At 41.8% G+C, this 26,348-nt stretch overlaps 2 protein-coding genes across 7 annotated transcripts in view; both read right to left on the bottom strand.

The window, feature by feature from the left end:
• The window catches only part of rasa4 (RAS p21 protein activator 4), a 32,412-nt gene extending 28,117 nt beyond the window's left edge, over window positions 1–4,295 (bottom strand). The window contains exon 1 of one of the 2 annotated variants that reach the window (XM_015367850.2): window positions 3,941–4,295. In XM_015367850.2, the coding sequence (XP_015223336.2) occupies window positions 3,941–4,005 (65 nt within the window). In that variant the 5' untranslated portion in view covers window positions 4,006–4,295. The remainder of the gene's footprint in view (window positions 1–3,940) is intronic. The other variant, XM_006640969.3, reaches the window with a different exon arrangement.
• Window positions 4,296–6,891: 2,596 nt separating this feature from the next.
• LOC102684290 (uroplakin-3b-like protein 1) lies at window positions 6,892–24,485 on the bottom strand. 5 transcript variants are annotated; one of them, XM_015367278.2, is made up of 7 exons: window positions 17,913–18,003; window positions 17,320–17,457; window positions 12,276–12,446; window positions 10,450–10,681; window positions 10,200–10,282; window positions 8,897–9,023; window positions 6,892–8,507 (listed from the first exon to the last, which is right to left on the bottom strand). In XM_015367278.2, the coding sequence occupies exons 1-7, from the start codon at window positions 17,917–17,919 to the stop codon at window positions 8,378–8,380; spliced, it is 888 nt and encodes a 295-aa protein (XP_015222764.1). In that variant the 5' UTR covers window positions 17,920–18,003; the 3' UTR covers window positions 6,892–8,377. The 5 variants fall into 5 exon arrangements, with proteins under 5 accessions (XP_015222764.1, XP_015222765.1, XP_015222768.1 ...); XM_015367279.2 differs by having other exon boundaries at window positions 10,450–10,678; XM_015367282.2 differs by lacking the exons at window positions 17,320–17,457; window positions 17,913–18,003 and adding an exon at window positions 15,029–15,265 and having other exon boundaries at window positions 12,276–12,443.
• Between the last annotated feature and the right edge of the window lie 1,863 nt (window positions 24,486–26,348).

Below are 26,348 nucleotides of genomic sequence, written 5' to 3'. Positions count from 1 at the left end.
CAAATGACCCTTCTTGCTCACTGGCTCAACAGCAGTGAAGGAAAGGTGAGTTGTCTTTTCTGCCAGGGATTTTCTGGAGGGTGTTGCTACCAGTGAGATGATGGCGAAGTTAATATCTGGAGAAAAGGCTACTTCTCAGATCTCCCAGGAACAAAGTGACGGTATTGTATGGATCTCACTTTCCGGGAATGTGCGGAAAGGGCACCTGGCACCGACTGTACAGTACGTGTCTCCACTCTGAGCAGTGGGAATCAGAGCGGCCTTTGCAGCCTGGCAGTTCAAAGTCAGACCTGGACGCTGCTGAACTTCACAGCCACACCCAGGACACCAGACACTGCTCCTCTAAAGCCCCAGAAAGGTCAGCCCAGGGAGGCAGGCTCTTTCAGCTCTCTCCCCCTGTCTCCTCTTTTCTTCCCCTACCCCCGCTTTCCCCTGGCTGCACAGAAAAAGGCAGACTGCATCATGTGTTTATACATCAAACTCGGGTGAAAAAATCGCAGGCACTGCCCTTGGGTCTGCAGTCATAAACTCCAAGAGTTTGCTGTGCTGTTTTCTGAATGAATCTCTTAATTAAAGGAGCAGCTCATTAGCATTCACAGTTCCACATGCACCTTATTCCTGGCTGGTTCTCTTTCTTGTCCCCATATCACAACACATAAATCCAACCATCCATTAACCCAGTACAGGTGTGTGTGCTGGGGGAGCCGGAGCCTAATCCGGCAAGCAACTGGTGCAAGGTGACATACCCCCTGGATGGGATGCCTGTCCACTGCAGGGCACGCAGACACTCATACCAGAGACAACTTTCCCAGGAGCCAATTAACCTACCAGTTTGCCTTTGGACTACAAGAGGAAACCAGAACAGGTGATTTGCACATACGTACAGCAGCTGACAAAGAAGACAACATGTCTCAAACAGAGCAAGTTTATCGGCCAGGAATCAAACCTTTAAATGGTGCTTAACACTTATGCTATGCTCTACACCTACGTAGAGCTCCCTACGTTACTCTCCACTTTTGGGTCTGCAAGATCTGTATGGAGCTGTTTAATATCTTTACTTTCTTTATCTCCTAAACTTCAAATAATAGTTAAGACTATTATTTAATGGGAGCAAATTATGTTTGAGGAAGGAAATGGACAAATAAATCAAACAGGACATGCAAAACAGGATATGAAAAGTAGTGTAAAATGACACACCAAGCAAGTAGTGCTGATTTAGACACATCCTTTCACCAACAGCTCACTGACATACTTCAGGCACTTTGGTGTAAGGCCCCGAGAGTCCAAAGGAAAGCAAACAGCTGATGTTCTTTTTTTTATGGAAACATTTGAAAATAAATCGTTACCACTTCCACCCCTTGAAAATGTATGACCTTATTCATGATGACAGTTTTTCATTAACTCCACAGTTAAAATGGTAAAGGATTTTTTCCGAATAACGAACTCAGTTACCTAAACTTATTCCGGTTTAAAACAAAGGTGTCCCTTGTTTTCCCTGGAAAATGTCAGTTTCACAGGATTCCACATCATAAAAAACACAGCATCTTAGCACTTCCAAGTAATAAGACAGTATTTCTGATGAAAAGGATGATTTTGCTTATCAGTACCTTGGAAGTGATGACATGCTTCCACATAACCTGACTCGCCTGCACACAGACTGCCTGAAGCACAGCCTCATAGAAGTAGGGGAAGAACCTCCCTACGTCTCATTCCATGTCTGTTGAAGAGTCTGGGAGAGGGATTGTAAATGCCGCGTTTCTCCCCAAGTGAAATCTTATTCTTCTGGGATGTGCACTGTGGGAGTCATTAGAAGGATTTATAACCTCATTTCCATGGTTCACCCTGACAGTAATAAAGCACACATAAATTAGCCTGGTGATTCACAGAGAACTCGCTGCGCTAATTGTTTCTTTAACAAAGATTGGAGGACGTCGGGAAATGCCGCACCAGACTATGCTCCCAGGAGAGGGACAAACGATGTGCCAAGGGAATGTGGAGTGAAAATCATTATGCCCACATCTCTTCTCACAAATGCCCAATATAATAGCATGTAATGACTAGGTTACCACCTCTGCTGTGAACATATTCACAGACTAGGGGACACAAACACCAAGTCACCCTTAATCATCAATGTGTAAAGGTTTGGGTTTGTGTGAGTTCAATTTAGTAAGTTAATTTGTTCAATTAAGGCTGGAATGACCTTGTGGGGTTCTTGGGAATTGCTGTGTATCTCTAAACTACCTGACTGAACAACTCACCTGCTTCAGTGGTCAAAACAAAGGTATGGTTTAGAAACTGAGGGTGATGTTTAGTTTAGTGAGCACATTGTGAAGATACTGGCACATTTTAGTGGTATTTGTAATCCTGCAAGAGTGTGAAAAAACAGTGAGACTGAATCTCTGTTTGATCAGTGCTACTGAGTCACACTGAGTAAAGATACATGCTTTTGCTATACAGATGTTAAGGCTTGATCATGGAGGAATCTTTCCCAGAAACCCCACAATTGGTGTCCTATGTAATCAGGTGACTCCCTTTCGTACTGCTGCAACACAGCATACAAAAGACTCCAATAAAGGGACTAATTAAGACTGGATTAATACTGTACATACAGAAAGATTTTTGTGGCACCAAAAGCAAAAAGGCCTTTGTTTAACATATAAAAAAACATAATCAAGAGCATAGCAGTTTTCATGTTTTGCTGCATAATCAGATACCCCACCTCCACACACAAACAGCGGTGGAAGCCAACACTTTCACCTAAAGAATAGGGAGAGTTAAAGAATATAGTCAACAGGACGTCAAAAACACGAACTGCTTTGTTTCAGTACTTCTCAGTGCAGTATGTGAACCAGTACGAAACCTGCCGTGCCCCAACACCTCACTGAGCCACCTTTGTGTACGTAGAACGCAAGACGAAAGCTAAAAGCAACCTCATGCTTTGTAGTACTTACAGGAGTGTCTGTAATTTGATTAGACACAAGGAAGCAACAAAAAAACTAGCAATGGTAACAGACTTGGCTATTTTATTATAAAAAAGGTACTATACAGTACAGCGCCACATACGGACGTCACCTACTGTAAATCCAATCCATTGAACTTTCAGCGTTATTGCTGAGACGTTAAATGTTCACCCACTGACTGTGGTTCCCTTAGCAAACGAAAATCGGGGTGTCTTGGGAGAGTACACCTGTTCTCAAAAGAAATGTCCAAGACACCCCGACATGCACACGGACAAACATGAAACTGGGAAAGAACAGTGAAACGGCAGCGCGCCCCTCATCTCGCATGACATTGAAGACAGAATCGCAATAACGGTAAAATAACCCAGATGTAAAGTTACAGCACGAGAAAATCAATATATACGTACTTATTCCATACCAAATCACCATACATTATAGTGCCTGAAACAAACTTACAGCACGTATTCGACGTATTTCTATATTCCGTGTTCTACTGCCCTTAAGAGAATATCCTAGATGTCCTCGTTGTCTATTAGAAACCTATAGGTTTTTGTCGTGTTTCGTATGTAATACAGCTCGTCTTCTAAGATCAAATAAAGCCTTTGTTTCTGTTATTATCATTTTGCCTAGGTGCACTAACGTGGAAATAAATTCTGCTATGCACGAAAAGTGCAAGATTCCCTGCACTAAATCACGCCTTTACCTTAGGATAACATGTACGGGATAATACCTACAGTACATGATTTTCTCCTGATGAAAAGTGCGATTTAACGATATAAACCCGCAAATCTGCACCTTGACCCTTGTCTCAGCAAACCTTATTCATTGTACGTGTCCCGTGCATTTCACTATAGAAGGTGTGTCAATAAAACGCACTCTGGGGTAGACAAAAACGACATAAATTGGTTTAGCTTCCATGTCAAATAACATTTGACTACGCAAACTAATTTTCAAAAGAAGAACGGACGTCATTTACTTACATGTCCTTCACAGGTAAATTCTTCCCTTCCACAATTCGGATAAATAAAGTACTGCGTTTTGCCATTTGTACTAATCCGGTATGGTCGTGCAGCCGAAATTCACTACCTGGGGGGAAATACTACTTTTTTGGTGCGTCTGGTGCGGTTTGTGGAACGATATCAGGGCTGCAGTGCACCCCTTTATAAAGACAAGAGAAACAACAGCTTTGCTAATGGGATGCTGTCTTCCAGAAACAGGTCCTCTCCGTACTCTCGCACTGTAGCGATTTGCTGTGCTGGGACTATACTGCTCAATGTGTCAAATTATTTTCATTCCACTAGCACTGCGGCTGATGCCCAGAGGAAACATTGAAATATTCCAATCGCAGCACAACCGCTCTGCCTGTGAGAAATCTGATTGGCCGGCTCTGACGTTGGCGCTGGTCATGCTGGGATTTGTAGTTCTGCCATTTCCCTGACGTTTCAAGCCTTGACGATTCCTATTTCACAGGAGGAAAACCTTTCAGAATAAAAATCCCGTTAGTCAAGGTAACAATTTTGTTCAATGTAGGAGAATGTCTCGATTAAAAGTACAGTACATTTAAGAAATTATCTAGTTGAATATATTTGTTGCCCTTTGTAAAACTGTAATTGAGTCAAATCTACATAAAATCGTACAAAATTAAGTAAATCGCAAAAGCCTGTTTGTTCATTTTGTCTTAAGTAGAGAATGGCAAAGTGTGACTACAGTATATTTTCTAAAACAGTTTTCACAACAAGATCATAGATTACATGGATAGTATTATACTTCAAATTCATACAGAGGGCTCTCCCACTGAACGGTACACTCATTTTTGAACAATACTGTCGGTCTATCACACGAGTTCGGACAGGAACCCAGTGACAGCCTGTCGCTTTTCTCGATTTTAATTGCAAGCACAATCTGACAAGCAGTGTTGAGGCGCACCTGTGTCGCGGCCTCTGCTCAGTCTTAAATGTCCGCACTTGAACTCGGCGCTTCTCGCGAACTGCGAGAGATCCTTCCCTCCTTGGCTGACCTCTCTGTGTTGTGTGCATCGTTTAGAGTTGCTAAGGCCAGCTCCTTCTACTGGGGGACCAGGGGACAAACGGATCCAGAGGTAGCCGTGTCCAACAGTCCTTCATCCAACAGCTCAGCTCTCTTTGCAAGGACGAGCAGACTGGAAATGGACAGGGGAAGGTATCCGCGCCAAGACAAAGCTGATTTTATACTGATAATCCCAAACTTCAAATGTACAACAGGACATGGGCTACAGGTCTCATTAGTAAAAAAAAATAAATACCAGGAGCTACCTTATTGTCAAGCCAACCTGCTCGTGTGCTTTTCTGTGATAAGAGGAGGTTTGTGCTATTTAATGTTTTTCAACAGGTGAGCAATTGTATATGCGCTGATCCCATGAAGGGAGGCAGAGGGTCTGCCAGGATTTCCAGTGTTCCGGGCCAGGGCGTTCTGGAACTGCAGAGCACAGCTCGGTGCCAAAAGCATGACCTTTCGCTCTACCACACAAACCGCGAGCCGAGGCTGCTGTGAGACTGCTCCGGGGAAGGAGGAGAGCACAGCAGACCGCAGCCGCCGGTTCAACCTCCACTCTCCAGCCGCAAGCACGATTACAAATACGCACGGGCGTGTCTCTCCGAAGGGAAGGCAGCCTTTTGGGTGGAGTCTTGCCTTTCTTCGCGGACCGTTTCTCAGACAACGTCTGTACTGTATGTCATCCTGAAGGTTTCTGGAGTTCTGGGAAATGAGTCACAGCTATTTGAAAGTATAGCGTTTTCCAAAGTATTTTGCCCTGGGGTGTAGAATTCTGGAGATATCTCCTGCTTTATTCCTTGTTATAAAAAATTGTTGAGTACACCTTTTATTTGCTGAAAAATGCTTTATTTTGGATTTGTAATATGGTTTTTACTGCAGATCAGGGCAGACTCACAAGTAACCCATTTTCCAAATCAAGAGTCACTACAAATTTACAGGACAGTTATCTCAGTCCTACAGAAACAGCCTACTTATGTTGTTCAGTGGGGCTGCTAACACAGAGTTTTATGTCCTTCACGTCTCACTGTTGTACACAATTTAATCATGACAAAAAAAAAAAACATGTGATTTCCTGAGGTCTATCTGTCAAGACAGGAGACTCATTAACACTAAAAAAAGGCCTCAGTCACTCCAGCAAAGCCCTGTTGGGGAAGCCTTAGGGAGGCTGTGAGTGTTTGAATTTCTAAGGCTCAGACAGTTTCATTACACAGAGCCCATGTGAATGCAGAGATAAGGTGCCTGAACAAATGGGACCAATAGGAAATGCTCGCAACAAAATGAGATCTGGAAGGAAAGCAAGCTCAAGGTGGGCTGGGTTATTGGAGCAAACTGCTGGCCATTTTTCCAGGGGGTGCTCACTGCGGTGCACATCTGAATGAATGAAATGGGTTTGCATTTTGAAACATCTTCCTTGCCAGAGAGTAAAGAGATTAACAATTGGCGATTCCGGATTGGAAAAGAAGAAAAACATTTTGCCGGCTTCACATAAAAATACATAGAAATAATAAAAATCAACATTTACCTGCAACTTTACCTTTCCCCACCCCCAAAGTGATTCGTTTCAATGTAAAACTATTATTTTAAAAGTCTGGGCTACTGTACATTCAGTAGGTATCTTTTAGGTAGTCTAGTCATTTCTTTTCTAATGAGAATTAAAATCTTTCCCTAGTACTTTACAAGAAGTGATACGGTAGATGAGGGTATTGAGACTTTAAAGGGCTTAATTTAAATACTGGGAGGGAGAGCTTTCTTTTCTCATTATACACGGGTTTATAAATCTTGCCCTCTTTTGCTGATTGAAGGACGGGATTTCGAAATGACGCCTGGCGAAGATATTAAAACAGGAATCAGGAAATATCCTAAGCCGAAACATTCTGCCTTGAATAACAGTCACACTAGATAAATCTGAAAAATATTTATTCACATTTAAAAGGACATTATTTACAGCTCCTAAAATAAACAATATAAAGCATCTGAATGTTATCTGTAAGCATGTGACCACCTGGCATTGGAACACATGGTCTGACTGGCAACCTCAAAGTACTCTATCTACAACCGGATACAATTTCTGCCTGAGATGGTACTTGGTATAGACTAGTACTTAGATAAACAACAGGATTGATTGATACATGCACTGATTAAAATCACTCACCCATTCCTAAAAACCTTTTTTTATATTAGAGGCCTTAGGAAAACAGTTGGCAATCCAGAAACAGCAATGGAATGTCTTCCAAGGTTGTCTTAGGCAAGAAGTTGAGTTCTGAAGATACCCAAAGAGGAAGAAAGCTGAGATAGGCAACAGCATACTTAAATATGCATGTATCTGTAGTGCATAGAGGAGTCTTATCCGATATGTGGAATAACTTTGTGTTCACGAGGAATGAGAGCAGCCGTAAATTGTGTGAAAGTACAATCGTTTATTGAGTTTGTGGAAGCTTGGTTTAACCAGCTTGGCTGAGGGCCGACTAGCCGGCTATAGCACGGGACCCCCATGCCCCAGTGGGTATCTGCAAGATGGAGATGAGGTGGAGGAGTTTTGCAAAATGAGTGAGGAAGAGGAGAGGGTGACGTGTGGCTGCGGGAGTTGAATTAATCTGGCTGCCCTCGTCCCTCCCAGATGTTTGTTAGAGCTCCATTAACATCACTGGTCCAACTCAGAACTGTCTTGCGCCAAAATGTCTTCAGCTGTTGGTTGTTGTCATTAGCCTTGTTTGTTCTGGTTCTTTTTTGAGTAAGTGGAGTAAAATAATGAAAATTACTGGAAACCAGTGGCACTAAGCAGCTACTTTACAAGGGCTGCAGATAAGATTGTGAGGGGATAAACGCTGACAACCCTCAGGTTCAGTCTCAGGATTTTGCTGGGAAAAGAAGCAAGAGTTGCTGCTCTCGTTACCATGGAAACTCCTCCATCAAGAGCAGCGTTGCTGTGTGTTCCTGCTCATCACAATCTTTTGTGCTTTCATGTGACGACAGAAACTCAACAGACTGAGAAACTGGCAACATAGTTGACATAGTTAGCAAATAATGCATGTGCTAAAAGCATGCTTCAAGACTTCCAAAACTGCTTTGATAAGCAATGACTGATGGTGACTTAATGTCAGTGTTCACCCTGTCACTCAGTGGGGTGAAAGTTCATTACAGAATAGACTGAGAAAGATAAATGTCAATTGAGTTGTTCAGCAGTGTTGTTCAGCTAAAGGAAATGTTTATAAACTACTGTCTATTTAACATAATGTAGTGTGGGCAGGGAATGATCTTCAGTCAATACTGTCCAGTCAAAGATTAACTAAACCAAACAAGATCAGTGATCCCATGGAACACAGCTCATCTTTCCAATGGAGGCTGGAGGACCACACCATTCTTCCCTGGGGGATGAGGCGATGGGTTCAGATGAGATGAGGAGAGATACCAGATGCTTGTGAGTAGACGTTATGTTGGGTGCTGTACCTCCTGACACTGAATGAGCCAGGAACCAGGTCTGTTGTGATGTCCTGCTTCTTGCTGAAGACGCTTGAACTGTGGGGACAGATTGTGTGAAGTTTGAGTACGATCAGCACATTGAAAAGTGAAGTTCACATCTAAATCCTAAAGCCAGACACTAGTAAACCTGGATAAAAAAAAATGGTGTCACTACGAGAGCCAGGCACATTGCAGATATTAGGAGTTCAGATGCAGCAGAAATACAGACCTGAAAATAGATGAGCAAGTATCACATCATCAGACAGTTGTTACAACGACAAGCTCCACCCTAAAAAGTGGTGCGTACTTGAATGGAATTGTGTAAAAAATGATGAGGACTTGTTGAAAGTACATAGCTGGTTTCAAACCATAAAGATTCAGGTCAAGCCCGGGGCTGAGTCACCAGACCAGGGTGAGCATTTGAGCAGTGGAGCTTGAAGACTCACCCGCCCAGCAGCAGCGCTGCCACCAGCAGCAGCAGGATGGCCAGCAGGCAGGAAGTGATGACTGTGATGACCACCATCCCTCCAGAGCGCTTCCATGTCCAATCATCAATGGAGGAGCTGGGCATCACTGTGGTAGACACAGACACATTGCTGAGAGATGACCATCTACCACCACAAGGCCCTGCTGAGCCCAGAGAAGAGCCCCTTTAACCAGCTGATCCTGAAGCTGACTGACAACAGCCAACCCCAGGACAGCACAGCTGCAACAACACAAATGAACGTTAACCAAATCCGGGCTTAAGCCAAACAACAGTGCCTTACCTACTGGGACGCACACACACACAAACACAACACACAACTGGAATGCTTTAGGACCAAGAAAAGACAATACATGTTAGCTGAGTATCTGACCAGGCTAAGAGACAGCAGAGAGAAACAGACCCTGACGAACTACAAGCTCAGTGACCACAGTCTGGCCATAGAAATTGGGCGACAGACAGACATGGCTGCCCAGAGAGGACAGACTGTGCTCCCACTGCCAACAGGGAGAAGCATAAACAGAGATGCACTTTCTGCTACACTGCAAGAAATACTTTGGCATTAGACAAACATTCTTTCCTAAAATAACAAATCTAAACCCAGAACAACTTCCAGTCCTACCAGGGGAGGGGAGAGGAAACTGCAGCCCAGTATGTGATCTACTGTCACAGCCTCTGGAAAAGACACTGTCTGTGTCTGGTCTTAGTGTAACCGAGCATGTTTGTACAGTACATAAATCTGAAAGACCAAGAAGGACTTTTAACACAAATGAAAATCTACTTTTTTGGACAAAAATGTTTCCTGTGGATTAAAATATTTCTGGATGCTTACAGTCTGTTTTAATGTAATTTTACAGCAAATGTTGTGCTAAATGTACGGTATATGCTTTGGCAGCAATGTATCTCATCAGTCATGCCAATAAAGCTCTTTGTAGCCGTTTAGAGATTCCTGATATACGGAATTATTTGCCATGTGGATGTATAGGCTTGGACAGAATGTAAAGAAAGACTAAATACTGCTCATCGGTTCCATCTAGTGGTTGTCCTACTGTACTTTTGACACACTGTGGCTTTGCTGGTACTCTGCGAATTGCTCTACAGCAAAAGGCGACCTGTAAGAGACTGGAAGAATTCATTTGCTATTTCGGAAACACTGTGTCTCAGTGGCCACAACAAGTCAAGGTGTATCTAGTGCACGGAATACTGGAGAGGCACTGAGGTAAAAAACAACCATACAGGTAGGATAAGGTGAAAAAGGTAGTTACATGATATGAGAGTGATAGGAAAGGACCATTTTGTCTCGTAGGACACTCTCCTGTTTTCTGGGTCAATGAGAAGATACTTCACTCTGAAAACACAAAGAAATTCACATATGAGCTTACTGACTCTTGTGGCTGTGTGGTTAACTTTTTTCAGACCTGATTTTGGTCTGCTAACAAGAGAACAGTTAACCACAACAGCCACAACAGTGCTCCCTTCTTGGGTGACACTGGAAATATCCCACACGGATTTTACCTGGCAGTGGAGCCAGCAGGCAGAATTCCATTGCAGGTGGGAGTGCTGCAGTTGCCTTCAGCTCCCACTCGGAAATACCTGATGCCGGGGAGCTCAGCACAGAGGAAGTTGTTCTGGACCCCCAGTCTGGTGACGTAGTAGTTCTTGTTCTGGAAGGCCTCGGGATATGGAGAAGCGCTGACGATGTCGAACGAGGGCTGGACCTTGTCCGTATCGAAATTGTTAACTCCTGCTTAAGGACGCAGAGAGCAAACACAAGCTGTGCGGAAAGCCAATAGCCCCAGGTGAAGTCGCTTTGTTAAACAGTCCAAAACATTTTTTTTGCTAGTTTCATAGTTGTTGTGTATGAGATTCACATAAAAGAAGACAGTTTATTTTACTTATTTCCAGAGAGGGGTACTTTATTGTGTTGGCAGCCTGGCTCTGTGCTCTTTCACACACAAATCAGAGACATTACTTAAACCTTTACAGTTTTCTTTCAATGAGGGTCCTTTATAGTCTCTAGATCAAGGAAACAGGCTGGTTATTCCAGAAGACGGGGATTATAACCCAAAACCTGTTTTGGAAACATATTGAGAAAAGCAAAACTACATACTGGACAGAATGCCAATTTATCACCCAGACCAATGATTACTCTACTGTTAAATCAGAATTAGTTCGGCACAAAGTAGTAATTAAGGATCTAGACACCCAAACCAGGGGGTTTTGAACTCAAGCTCTCACTATTGATATTCTGCATCTGATTCTGCTTGCTCCATTCCTTCCAACTGCATTGCTTGGTACCAACCTTGCAATACACTAGCATTCAATCCCACAGCTCCCTCTGACCCTGCTGGCATTTGATCCCCGTTCCTTGTCGTCTCCGAGTATGCACAGAGCCACTTCCTGGACAGCAGATTACTCCGTGCCATACCAATAAACCAGGTCCTTTGCTTTAGCAGAAATTCACACTGTCCTTATTTCAAAAGGAGTGACATCACTTCTGTAACTCGATCAGTGTACTGAGCCCTGTTGTACACACACTCTGTGCGCTTCGTACTCTAACAACCAGGGTACACTCCAGCCTACACACTTCTCCTGATGAAATCTTGTTTCATAACAATATCGTTCAGAGGGGTGTTTATTATTAAATATTTTGCTTTGGGCTATCCATGAACAACAAGCACGCATCTTGAACAGGAACCCATGTCCTTTGCCTTATCAGTAAAATGAGACATTCGCTGTAACCATGGATATAGAGAGCAAATTTATTTCATGAGAACCCACTGAAATTAGTTCTGCTATCTTGACAGTTCAATCAGGTAAAGGCATGGTATTAGTTAATTATAAAAGTCACGGTTCTGTGGCAGTGAACCACGTAGTTGGAGTTGGTTTTTAAATGGTCTCAAAATTCATTGGAGATAGCTGTTCACCTATCATCAAATGCAAAACTCCTTGCAAATGTTAAGCACAATAAAACATCTCAGTTTTTCCCAATTCCCCAGGGTGTTTCCCAGGTTTAGCATTCTTTTACCAGATAACTCTCCCAGATAACTCTTCACACAGTTTTGCCATACTTCCGTGTTTCACTATATCTTTACCACATGGCTTACAGGATCATTTGTTACACTTTCCATGGTGTAACAGAATAAACATTTATATTGGATAATACTTGGCACTTCTGAGCCCCTGTTCTGCAGGTATCAAAAAGAAATGAAACAAATCCAATTGGATATAAGCAGAATTGTTTTAAAGGGATGGGGGAGGGGATTCAGATTAATCCAGGCAAGGAACTCGCGCTCTTTGGGTTATTTCTGCCAAAAAGTGTAATTTGAGGTAACACTTACCTGCTTCTCTGGCAACAGCTAGCCATATCTCACAGGTGCTGAGGCTGCAGTTCAGGCCCTGCTGGTTGCTGAAGTAGCACAGGGGCTGCCTCAGCAGGAAGGTTGTACCGGTGAGCCTGCCAGCCAGTTTCATGGGAATGATCTCTGGCACATAGTCCACTGAGGGGACTGCTGCAGTAAGAGGCAGGAACAGTCAGACCTGAGTTCGCACGTGACGATAGTCTGTGATATGGGCCACTCAGAAAACAAACAGACCTCACTTGAAAAGGATATTTGTGCCACCTACTCTGTCCATTGCTTCTTACATGTTTATCTCCTGACATGGTCTTTTGGCTATGTTTGCAGGTGTTCACCAGCTCAAGTTTGCTTTAGTATGGTTTCCCATAGTTTAATTCGGGTTTATCGCACTACTCTGTGCTTTGCCATCTCAGCATAATTTCACTACACATTACAATGCTATTAATATGAGGGAATATAGGACCTATATTGATCTTCCTGCGTGGATTTTTCTGTGACATTTCTATCCTATAAAACAAATATATGAAAAGACTCCTCAGTGCTGAATTACCGTAAGTTAATTAGACAGGAGATATATCTCTCTGTTGCACATATTGGCTTCAGCGCTTCAGCAGTGGGCCACAAAGCACTGCGCTGTCTTTCAGTTTCCTGTCACGTTTTCTCCCACTTATACCTCGGGGAATATTGTCAGAAATGATTATTGCTGGAGCAACTGGCGAGTAGGTGAGCACAATGCATGATCAGGGCAAAAGCATCACACAGGACTGGTACGATTCTGAACAGACTCCTTGAAGGTGTTGGGGCGAGAAAGGAGAAATTAAATTTATGATGCACAACGCTTTGCAGCACATTGATAAAACATTTTGAAGCCTTAACACTAATATCAGATTCAATTTTGTTTTTTGTCACTTACATTTTTGCAGATCTGTCAGTAACTGTTTTGAAGATTTAAACAGAAGGAAGGATTTGCTCATGACAATAAAATATTGTGAATGAACGATTTCTAATGAGGGTTTTGACATTGCCTCAATCAGTTACATTATTTCAGCTTTAACTTCCTGAATCCTAGCTACAAGATAACTACCTTTCTTGTTTTATACAACACAAGATCTTGAAACCATGTTTGTTATGTTTCAGGATCTATTGTTAATGCTGTACGAATGAGCTATAAAGCATTAGGACAAATCTAACACATTGCCAGTTCTGACACAGATACTGTTTGGTAATGGTAACTTGAGTTAACCATTGTTTTCTCTTTTCAACACAGATTTTGAAAAAGACTAAGTATTCCAATTCCTTCAGATAAGGTATAAAGAAACTACTTCATGATTTATGACCTAACAAGACTATGAGGAACCAAAGACATACATACATTTCTTGAGGGTAAATAAATTATGATGAACTGCATTTTTACTAACAAATCTTGAAATTAATTACCTGAATCCTATGATTCTTGGGTGTTTATTTGTGCTAGTGTTGTACTGAATTTGGGCTTAGCTTCTGTCTGAAGGACACAAAAAAGAAAGAAACGACTGTCTAGGCCGGAAAAACCAGTTTGCCCTTTTTTTTTTGTTTTCCTCCAAGCTCTTTCCGAGAACTGTCTTCCCTAATCCAACACACAGACTCCAATCACACGTCCTCGGAGACTGTCTTTCACAGAAACTCAGTGTGGCTTGTCCTGCATTCGGTCAGCTCAGAACAATACTCTTCTCAGGTTGCTGTGAGGAGCAGCGGCTGATTTAATTATACAGGAGGCCCTTTTCCTTATTAAATCTCACGTTACAGCAATGTTTTAACTGGCATTCTGTTGCTACTTTAATACTGACTGAACACTGATCTGTGGCATTAAAACAATGTCAAGACTGAGCTTCACAGAAGTAGCTGTAACATTTTAATATAACCAACTGTTAGATTTCAATGCGTGTGTTATGCTGTGACCATCATTGAATTGGGCATTTTGGCTGACTACAGGAATAGCTGCGCTGAGAGTTTCAGTTTCTGCAATAATGCTCTCTGTTGTACTGACCATAACATGGCCTAGTGCTCTGGGCAGTGTACATACCCCGCCCTCTACATCAAACAGACATGTTCGTTTAAATTAGAACAACTGTGTCTTGCACACCAGCTTAGCATAGCAAACCTTCAGAGTGTCCTGCTCCTTCAGTACAGTATACTCTACAACACTGTGAAGTGTATTCAGCAAGTCCTCTGCTCTATTTCTCTAGAGCTTATAACTCATGGTATCTATATACCTCTCAATTCAGAAGACACCATTCAGGCAGAATTAATAAGGTACTGTATGGTAAAGTTACTCTTTTAGACGCAGTCCTCCCGTACATACCACCATAGCTACTGTATCTCTTTCCACTGTTGAGAAGTGTGCTTTAGTTACAACGTCCCTGGTATGGCAGGAATAAAACAGGACATCGCTAGTCATCCATAAAGAACACATTCCGTTGTAGTCTGTTAACAACACTATTCTCGGATAAAGACTAAAATAAGCTCCCCCCCGAACCTCGTCTATCCTGCCACGACTTCATACTGTAAGTCCATGAGGAATTAAAAAGCAATTATAAACAGGGTCCAAGTCGTTATGTTTGTAGTTCTTAAATATACCAACCAAAGGCAACCGACTGACGTCAAGCAGTGGTACAGTATTTAGGTACTGAATAACTACACTAATATAACCGGTAATCAAGACACAAAGACGCAGCTGGAGCTGATGAACTACTTACTTTGAGCTTGGCTGCCAAAAAGCACGGCGATAAAACACAACTCCAGGAGAAGCATGACAATCACTTTTTTTTAACTTTCTCTCCAGGAAAGTCAGGTACAGGATAATGTCGCAGGTCTTCTTTTAAAATGACAGTTCCGTTAGACAGGCGACACCTGAAGTAACACTTGTTACGCACCGTATCCGTTAAACTATGCTTGGCCTCGCCTTCTTCTAGAATTTCTTTTCTACCTGACTGCTTTGCAGCGTCACCTGAGTACAGTACAACAGGACAGGGTGGCGGAGGGGGTGAAAGCCACATGTTTTTTAGCGATTAATTTATTTTGATTTATTTCTACCCCAAGCCCACGGGGGAGGAAACAAAGACAATTACATAATTAAAAAAACATACACTTCTTCCAGAGATACAATGTATATTACAGTGTTTCAGTCAAAACAAAAGTATGAAAAATAAACAAGGGGAATAAGAAACTTAGTCGCCAGACACCACTATCGCATCTTTACGAGGGTCCCAAATCGCCCGAGTACTGATAGAGACAGAGAGCTGACGAGCTGTGGCCCAAGCAAAATAGAATTTTAATTCCCATCCAAACACAAGACAATTAATAGCAGGCTGTATCCACCCTCTCTGAATAGTCTTTGCTGCAATCATCCCTGCTAAGAGAACTCGCTTGGATTATCGTTAACTGAGATCAGAGCGTAACAGTCAGGTGACTAATACCTAAGTTATAGCTCTACACAGATCCCGCATATTTTCAAAATGTATTAATTTTGAGACGCTCCTAAAAACGTGTAAACCTGTTCCCGTTACCTGGACTTACAGAGCTGACAGCCAGGATCTGTTTATAACCTCATCCGAACTCTCCTAAGAGGAGTAGCATGGGCCCTGTGAATAAACGTGAAATGTAATGCTAATGCATTAAGCAAGTTTTTGGAAGATGCAAAAAGCAGATGTTTTGAACACAGGTATGACTATACAGTATGTGGTCCAGCAAAGGAACAAGCCTGTTTGGTAATTAATACTTAATTGATCCAAGGATCTCTTCCAGCAATTACATTTCAAGATGCCAGAGTATCAACTTTTAGTTTGTAGTGAGACATATTCTCTACACAATCGAAGGGACACACAAACACAGGACACATTTTTTTATCTTATATTGATATACACTGTATTATGGCATATCAAGTAGTCCGAGTGTGCATTTACATTTATATAAACCTATACCCGATGTGGAGAAAATACTAAAATACACATAGGTTTTAACTTAAATTCAGCATAGCTCCCTACAGTAGACAACAAGGTTTAAATACTGAATAAATAATGAGACAGCTGAGAGTGGAGTAAATAAAAATCCCAGAATCCCAGAACAACCCCTTAAATACAAAAACAATCAATAATGGATCAAGGTGTGAAAAATATTTTCAAATGATGTGCCCCAGGTTTATTTTAAACTATTCAGTGTAATGCTTTGTATGATGCTAATGTTTCTGTGGGACAATGGAACCCTCAAGTGGGGATTTTAACAATGTATATTATGTTCAGTGCACATGTCAGTTTTTTCACTGTGAGATTAAATATTTTCCCACTGCAACAATAACGCACAACTCAATAATGATATTTATACAGATTTCCAGTCGAAGGTTAATACAAAAAACCTCTCACTGCCCATCCTTCATAATATAAAAGATCGCACAACCAGTTTACCCTTTAGTTCCTTAAGATTTACAAAGTGAAAGAACTCATTTTCAAGTCGTAAACATTATTTGCTTGCTCATGTTCTCCATGTTCTCCAATCTCACAGATTGCTGGATTGCTCACAGAGATGGGTTCCAGTTCAGGCTGGACTGTCTGTCAGTGGGACGTGCTCTTACACTGGTTGTAAACCATAGACTGACCGGTACTTTGTGAGATGTGTCCTCTGGGTGGCATATATGCCTCATTGTATCATACTCATCTAGGGCTTCTGTGTCTTCAGACTTTCATTTCAGAGGCTGTTTTGTGAGTGACTTAGAAATCTGTTACAGCTAGATGGTCAGACATGGGGTGGTAAATGGGTAAAAATAATTACAAATTTATCAATTTGAAAATTCAACGGCATTTGTGCGGAATCAAGGCAACCTCTCAAAACGACACCTCTGCGAGTTGTTTGTCGGCTGGTTTAAATAGGGTTGGCATAAAGGCCATCATTTTGCAAGTTATGTGTCTGATAGTTCTGGATGCTGTTGGAGTCCTGAAGCTCTGGAATGTCTTCGGGGAAGGAGTATTGGTTGGGCATGCCAGGTTCAATGTACCTTTTAACTCCATCCTGTACTTTCTGGGACTCTTGGGGCTGGGTTCTTTGTAAGTTGTGTGTGTCATACTTCTTGATCCGTAAGGAGCCCAGTTTGGCTGGGATACCTTCTTTGTGCTGCTTCCAACACCTGTGTCTGCTGCAAAGATAGAGACAGAAGAGTTAAGCTAGTGCTTGGGCTATACTTTTACAGGTGCTTTTAGTTTTTGAAAAAAGACATCTTTCATTTTCTCTGCAATGGGTTAGTGATGTTTTTGGCCAATGTTGTCCTCTATGCATACTGTACATCAGGTCATATTATGCTGATTGTTGGATTTTGATTAATAATTAGTGCTAAGCCTCTTTAAAAAAAACAGATGTTTTCTTTTCATTAGGGTTTAATATGACTCTAGAAACTGGAGAACTATCACTCATCAGTTTCCTTCCTAGTACTGGAGTACATTTTTCCTTTAATTAATTATTTTATCATCTTATAACCGCAGCCCTAAGACTGGTGCAAGGAATAACGGCCTGATTAACTCTTAGGCAATAAAACTAGAATGTGGACTTTGCAAATGAAAGACTTTTCAAAGATCTGCGATTTATCCAACTTACTTGGCATAGATCAAGCCTGCAATGAGCAGCAGCAGCAGCAGGAAGAGAAGGACACTCAAGATAGAGGTGATGACAATCATCCCTGCAGAGCGTTGCCTGATTCCATCAAAGATGACCACTGGATCCGTCGCTGCCGAGAAATGAAGGCCAGGATTCAGTGATTGTGCACATTTACCCTGTTGGTGTTGGGTTTTGTGGTTATGAATGACCTCACTTAATTTCTAGAGTGACTGCCTGGCTACATCGAGAGCAGAATCTGTCTTGCAGTACAACTGTGTGTTGAACTGGTTCAGTTCAACTGAAATAGGTCTGTCAAAAAGCTAAATTGACATGACAACAACATTTGTTTTAAATTCTTAAAAAAAAACAGAAAAAGAATGAAACTAAATGGGCTTTAATTGCAACTATTTTACTCTTCCAATAAAACAATGTCTTAGCACAGCAGAAATCACAAACACAGTCCACTCCCTGCTCTGTATTCAGCACAGATACATATGTAGCTTTAAAAGATGTATTTACATGAATAAGAAAAAGACCAAAAAGGACTTACAGCTGTAAAGAGTAATATTTTGAGACCAATAGGTTTCTGTGGTCACATTTCTGCTCGCTGGGTCAACGAGAACATACTTCACCCTGGAAACGACAAAGGAGTAATGGTTTAGTTCTTTTCAGCTTTGCTTAATGATTTTAAAAGACTCTTGAACTTGGCTGTCTTGTACAGAGAGAGACATTAAATTCTAAAGCAAGATCCATTTACTCTTCCACACACAAATATTAATACACTACCTCATGGGGCGAAAACCAAAATGAAAAAGTTTCAAAATGAATACCAGACCAAAGTGTTCTTTTTCACTCTAACCTCGAGTAAAAGCAATTTACTTAGATCCCATTAGGGGGCAGAGTTTGTCATATAATGACCAGAAGGTGCCGTGCAGTCTTCTAGTTTACATTTCATTCACTTAAGTATACTACTTAATCTTTATTTTTAGTATCAATGACAAGAAACCTACTTGTGGCACATTAAAGCACCGTGCATCCATGGTTTTACTCACATAAATCATGGTGGGCCCCGAAAGAGATCAATACCACCGCTAACAAGCACAACATGTGGAATCTATTGCTTTGATTGATATATGATGAGCTCAGTGTTGTTGTGATGCATTATAGACATGAAGCTTGGCAGCACCACAGGGATGCTGCTTACCAGATAGAGTGAGCGGAGATACAGTAAGAGAGCTTTACTGAGCCGTTCTGTGTCTGGATTGGAATAGGGGTTTGAAGGATTGACTGGAGCCCAGTGAGCAGATTACCTGACAGTGGAGCCAGCCGGCAATATTCCATTGCAGTTGGCCGAGGTGCAGTTTCCTTCATCCCCGACTCTGAAATATACAATCCCACGGGACTGCTGACAGGGGAATACCTGCTGACGTCCCACCTTCGTCAGGTAGTAGTTCTTGGGGGGGCTGCCGGTGAAAGCAGTGGGATAGGGAGATTCACTGAGGATGGTGGATTTTCCCTTGTCTGCATCGAAGTTTTGGATTCCTGCTTCCCAAAAGATAAAAAGAGGTACTTGTGTGAATATGTGGCATCTAATTATTACAGACTGAACATTAATAATAACAACAGTAATGTATATGGGACAATGATTCCTGGGCGGAACGTCTGCCATTGTCATACATGGACAGGCTAGAGGTGTAAAATCTGGTGAGCAAAGGTGATTGAAAAGAGATTTTATGTAGATGCAAAATACCAAGTGATGCAGAGACAGACAACCCAGGGGACTGTTTCAAAGTCAGGAGTGCGAGGGGGACACAGGTCACAATTGGAAACTAAAAGGGAATTTGTTTATTATAAACAATCCGAAACACTTCTTTGCACAAAGAGTTGCTGGTAACTGGCACAGGCTTCCCCACCAAGCTGTAGCGGGCCAGACTCTGGATCTTTTTAATAAACTCCTGGAGGAAATTGTAGTTTCACTTCGCATGAGTACCAGAATCGCAAAAAAGAGTTTTTTGCTGCCTATTTTATGCTCATCTTTTCTTTTGTTCCTCCCCTGTTTATAAGTTTAGATCCATTTTCTTTTGATTTTTCAAGCCGAGTTCCATCCTTCCTACTGCTCTGTGAAAGGGAGACTTTGACACTCGGTACAAGGAAATACTATTTCACAGGCCACATACATCCTTACCGTTATCCTAACTATAACTCCAAACTCCGATTTCTGCCCACTGGGGCAGAACTCTACTCCCAAACACAAACAGTAATCCTCTAGAAATTTAGAAACTGTATGGTAGTGAACCAGTTCTGGGTGCTACCCGTTCATTCAGGTGGTCTGACTGCACAGCCTGTGTCCATGTCAGATTAAACAGACCATTACATGTGTTTTTTTTTCTGAAATGGCAACCTTTCCCATTCATCCTTAGTCTATGCTGGCCCTGGGAGTTTCCTGCAGCAGCAAAATCCACACACATTTCGTGAAGAGTGTCTTTTACATGGCGAGTGCTTGCTCTAACTTGGTGGACACTCAATTTTTTCATTCCTCTGGAATACTCAAGAGATTAAATTAAGCAGGATCGCTACTCACCTGAGCCTACAGCGGCCACCAGCCATATCTCACATTTATCTGGGGTGCAGGGCAGAAGGAGCTGGTTGTCAAAGTAGCACCTGGGCTGTTTCATTACCATCGTGGTGCCAGTAACCCTTCCAGCCATGTTGTAGGCGGTGATCTCTGGGGTGTACTCCACTGAAGTCACTGCAAAGATCAGAGATTTAAGCAGCTTGCATACTGAGTTAATTCTCATTGTGTGTTTAATTTCCGTGCCTTCAATGATCCATTTACATTTGCTGGCACTTCCACCTTCTCACACTGCGATATGGGAGAAGGTGATGGGCATTCTACAACAGACACAGTATAGATACAAGAAGGCCAATAACTGAGTATCTCATATAGACAACTGTGAAAAATCTTAGCAGCGGTTCCTTGCCTACAAATAATGGTGATTGTATCAGAGGACATGGACGTGGGATCCACTATGTCCCACCCAAAACCGTAGGAAATAGACAATTACCGTGTTTCCATAGAAGATTGACAGCTCTTGCCAGGTAAATCAGAAAAGACCCTTTAATCAGAGTGTAACCTCATTTTAACTGAAGTGAATTAATGAGGTTCTGAAGGCTAATACAAAACAGACAACACTTAACAATTACATGACTCACTCTACAATTAGATTTCAGATTTAATTACCATACCAAGCAATAACTAACAATGTTGAGCTATCCTAACGTTAACCTACCTTTAATTTGATTTTATCTGGTCAGAGGGTGGATGAACAGACAGACAGACTGACAAACAGAAATTGTCTTTGTGTAGATGCACAATGGGGAGTATTGAAAGTTGTATATTAGTCAAAGAACAAAAATGATTTTAGATACATATGATTAATTAGGCTCAGCTCAGATAAATTCCACTGAGTTAATTGGAAGGGCTTTAACACGTGAACACAGCTGGGCCACAAATCATTAATCTGAATTTGAGCCCATTATCATTCAGTATCACAGAAAAACAAAGGGAAAAGTTTTTTTTTTACTATATAGCATAAATCATGCATCTTGGCTATTGAGTTGTAAAGAAAACAGGATTCTGTGTATGATGATGTATCTAAATGTTAACTCTGAAAACTCTTTGAAAGTCATTGAATCCAGCCTGGCCTTATGTCTGAGAGAGAAACTCCTTAAACTCCGCTGGTAAAAGAAAGATAAATGAATATATGAAGTTCAAATGAAAATATGTTATGCTCTTTGGATTCTATAACTAGATTGTTGATAAACCTGTATGATCGGTAAAATTGTACTTTTCTGTTACTTGTTTCTGTCTGTTTTTGTTGTGAGCCATAGGCAACCACACCATTTAAGAATTGTTGTTAAACAGGACATGTGTAACTCCACTCACAGAGTAATTATCGATCAGTGTCTTCACACAGGTGCAGCTCACAATACACAGGTGTGTTAGTTAGTGGGTGCGCCACAGGACCGACAGGTGCTGCAGTAGCGCGTACAGTCATGTTAGAGAGACTGTTGCGAGAGAGATGTGAGAAACAGCAAAACTACAGCAAAAAAAACAAACACTATGGCAAAAAACACCTAGTGTCAGAGAAGTGTGTGTGTGAGAGGACAAGGGGTCACAGAGGAGCTTGTCCTGTCTGCTCGCAGTCACAAATAAGACTGCATTTATTTAACAAATACAACTCAACACAATCTACTTTCCTTAAGGTAAGTAGAGGTGTAAACTGAGGTGAACTGACTAAATTCCTGTTTGGGCTTGTGCATTCTGGCATGCCTCCACAGAAATTTCTTCTTTAATTCAACGGCTGACATGATTTATCACTTCTTCACCTGACCAACTATGTGGTGGGGCTGTTCTTGCAGAATGATTGCTGTGCATCGTTATAAAAAGGGGAATCGTCTGGGGTGGCACAATGCACATGCAAACCACAGTTTTTGTTATTCTATCACATCTAAACCTCCCCAGGACCCAGTGCAAATATATAGGACCAAGTGTAAAATGTTGAGGATATCAAATCTGATTCGCCATGAATTCTAGGGACTGGGAGACATCTGAGAGAAACAGGGTATTACCTGTGTATTAGTGACCCACAGACTTTTTCTCAACCGCCAAACCATTGAAATGCAGGGGATGGCATTGTCTGTGTTTTGAGTGATACAAAATAACAATAATGTGATCAAGCTTCAAGGTGGAAGATCAGTTTGAACAGAAAATACAACAAGGAGATAAACTAAAGTAAATTGTTGAGGGTACACCTAGCTTTTCATTGTGCATTATGTTTTGCTCAAAACTGCATCACAATAGGGCTTAAAAATGATTTTGCTTTAGTGTACCATCTCCACCCATGCTTAGAAAGGAAGAAGGAATGCAAGATTAATCAGGGTGTGAGTAGTAGTAATTTTCTGATGACCTTTTCAGATACATCATCAGAGTTGAGGATGTCATTGGAGAGAATATAATGTTTAAAATAATCTGCACATAGTATAGGGTTGGGCTGCCTCTTTGTTATATGAGACATGTGCAGGCAGGTGTAAGGTGTGAGTCCAGTCTCACGTTATTTCCTTCTGCCCACTCCCAGATCTTCTGTGCCAAACTGATCTTTCTCTGAAACTTTTCTTTCACTGCGAAAACTGATGGCTTGATGCAGCCTGACAACAATGAATGCCTTTGCCACAGAACCCCACTAAACCACTGAACCCTATCTATCAAACTTCTAATAAGAAAAACCTTTGCCCAAGCGTCTTTTCACCACTTATTCCTGTCCTTGCAAATAGAGAACCATGGACAGTTTAAGAACAGTCACCCTTTCACAGTTATCAGACCTTTTGCATTCCTTATTCTAACTTAGGTTAAATCCCATCCAGATTCCAGCAATAATAACTGTTCCTCACCTTCACTGTTCCATCACTCTTATCTGCTCATTGTCCTCATTCTCACCCCTGATGGAACTGCAGACACACATCAGGTCTGCTTGAGACTCACCTCCTCATACTGCTGTTCTATTATCCTTTTGTGTATTTGTTATACTGCAGGTGTCGTACCACATATTTTTAAATTATTTTCATGTTGTATACTGTTGGATTCTTTTTATGCCACACATGCTGAATGATACACATTGTAACGTTATTTTTTACAGCTCAGTTCAAGTAAAAGCATCAGCAGAATAAGAAAAAATAAATAATATTGTTGACTCCAAACTGGCTTTCCATATTCAGTCTTTATTCTGTTTCTTTGCACTGCAAATCTAAACCTGTTTTCCAGATTTCTGAAAAACACTTCTCAGAGACACAATAATGTCCTTCTGACAGACATCAGGTTAAAACAAAGTAGTAGAAATAATACATTACCAGGAGACACATTTCAATCTTCACACATCAGATGAAATGGAATGTAATTATTCCAGTGTGCCTAATAATTGTCCATTACTCTGTTTCATTTCTCATTTGACAAAGATGTTAAGCAAGAGTGAAATCCAAATGAAGATGTGCATATCGGTTTCCAGGTTATTGCCACACAAAAAAAATTGATTTTAGATCTAAAAATCAGAGTCTGTAATTGAAACTTTTTTTTGTACCACATCGCTTAGCACTTGTTCCTCTTCTAGTTTCTGTTAATAACAAAGGCTGCTCACAAAAGCTATATCCTATTCAGAGATCGATGCACACGTCGAACCCTAGGAGAGATGAAACAAAAGATACAGAATTCCAGCTCTGCTTTGCCCTGGAAAGTAGGTATCTTATGCTGCTCAGCAGGTTCATACAAATATAGATTCTTACCCAACTTTTAAAAAATCACACTGCTTTTTTTGTTTTAGCGACGATATTGAGGGCACAGGGAGGTCAGCCTGAGAGAGGGACTAGACCTACCTTTTCCTGCTACGGTCCAGACCGACACACAGTAGAGCACAGCTGCTGTCAGCAAAGCCATCGCTGGGAAGCAACGGAAACCCCTATTCCCTCGAGGTCCTGGCTCCCTGAACACAGCCAGCCGTCCTGACAGAGAAAATGCACAGACTCCCAGCTGCCTTCTTTAAAACAGGGCATCCCCTCCCTTTTTCCTTAACCCTTACTTCTCTGGGGGAATGATGAAAATAATAAAAGGTGGGTGTGGCAAACACGCTCTGAGAACTGCCTTGGGTGACATCAAAGTCAATACCTTTCTCAGAAGTTTCAGTCAGCCTGTGGTCCCAGCTAAAACATCCCATCAGATACACCCATACTGGTGTCTCTTCCCTGGCTCCCAGTATGATAAATGACAGATTTTAAAGTTCCTAATTCTTGATGATGATAATTTAGGTTAATACATGAGGACCGAAACCTGATGCCTTGTGTTTCAATTTCACAATATATCCTCACTTATCCAGCAAACACACACTTCTGCCCATCTCCCAATACCTCAGCCCTCTCCTTGGTCCCTCTGACTGGTGATGAGTAACTCCTCCGGGGCTATTTCATTTTTCTCTCCTCTGTGCCTAGGGGCTTTCCTGCCTACCTGGATATACTGATGGATGGATGAACAATTTGTGAAATCACTGTGACAATTCATTATTAAAGACTACACTACAAAAATTGAATTTATTAAATGCAAGTGAACAAAAAATGGTTCCTAAAAGTGCCAAAATTCGACAAGCAATCTTCAGTTTCCATGCTCAGCCACCATATAGCAGAACTAGGGCTTAACACGTTCAGGTAGTTCAGGTGGGGAGCATGTGTAGGCTGGAAAGGAACAAGGACACCCGAAGAAGACACCACAGCCGAAATGTTGTTCCCTTTCTTCTCTTTTCAGCATGGAATAAAACTATTACTGTTCCTTTATAGCTTAGCACTACATCCATCCATTTTCTAACCACTTTTAACAATTTAGGGTTGAAGGGGGGCAGGAGCCCATCTCAGCTGAAATGGGCACAAGGCGGGGTACACCCTGGGTGGAACGCCACTCCTTCGAAGGGCACGAACAGACTCAGACACGCACGCACCCACACCAGGGCCAAAATTGTCCAGAAGCTAATTGACCTACCAGCATGTCTTTGGACTGTGGAAGGAAACTAGAGCACCCAGAGGAAACCCACACGAACACAGACGGACCATACAAACTCCATGAAGATAACACCCCAGGGGCCGGAGTGCTGCGGAGTTACATCAACTTAATGATGTAGGGGGGTACCAACACTGTTCTGAGGAAACCAGACCCACCTGCAGAGCACCCAGGAATTATATAGGAACTGCTGGTCACACATTGTGAGTGATCTCCGAGTCTAAACCAGTTATCTGACACTGGCATAACAGGTGGATTTCATGATCATACAGAACAAGTCAATGGAGTAAGAATGTGGACTTAAGGTACTCGCAAGCCACTGAGACTACAGACAGATATCTGATGCAGTGATCATACGAGCACATGTATTTATCTTCAGAGGTCAAAGACCTGTTTCACACGTACCCAGCACTTTAGAGATAGGTGGGGTTGAACAATAAATGTCTCATCTCTAAGGGAGGGAACAAAACAAACTGGCTATTTATGATTTACAAAAGAAAAAGAGAATGTAATTATTTTAAAGCAGCCCATCACAGACAAAAGCGTGACATTTATTAGCATGTGTAATAGGCAGGATAATGGTTCTTGCACCACACCAGCAAAGACTGTGATGTTGGCACATTAAACGTGTGTACAGTCCATGGCAGTGGTTATTTTTCCCTGCAATCAAACAGCACAGTATGGCTGTGTTTTTTGAAGTTGGACCTTATCTGGTTGTGACGATTGACCTGTTCTGTGATGTGAAATGAGAAAACTTCCTTTTTTAACATTGATTGGTTGCCCTGCCTTCTGACATTATTTAAAAACAACACAGAAAGAAACAATAGAGGGCAGTCTGTGCC

The sequence above is a fragment of the Lepisosteus oculatus genome, chromosome 26, assembly GCF_040954835.1.
Source record: "Lepisosteus oculatus isolate fLepOcu1 chromosome 26, fLepOcu1.hap2, whole genome shotgun sequence".
Taxonomy (NCBI): Eukaryota; Metazoa; Chordata; class Actinopteri; order Semionotiformes; family Lepisosteidae; genus Lepisosteus; species Lepisosteus oculatus.
This window is presented reverse-complemented; position numbering and strand designations above follow the sequence as displayed.

Excerpts from the sequence above, each read along its gene's own strand:
- LOC102684290 (XM_015367277.2), bottom strand. The coding sequence starts at position 24,399 with ATGGCTTTGCTGACAGCAGCTGTGCTCTACTGTGTGTCGGTCTGGACC. Across the intron at positions 18,546-19,222 it reads CCGGCTGGCTCCACTGTCAG|GGTGAAGTATGTTCTCGTTG; the intron begins GTAATCTGCTCA and ends TGTCGTTTCCAG. Across the intron at positions 17,458-17,912 it reads GCAGGCTTGATCTATGCCAA|CAGACACAGGTGTTGGAAGC; the intron begins GTAAGTTGGATA and ends CTATCTTTGCAG.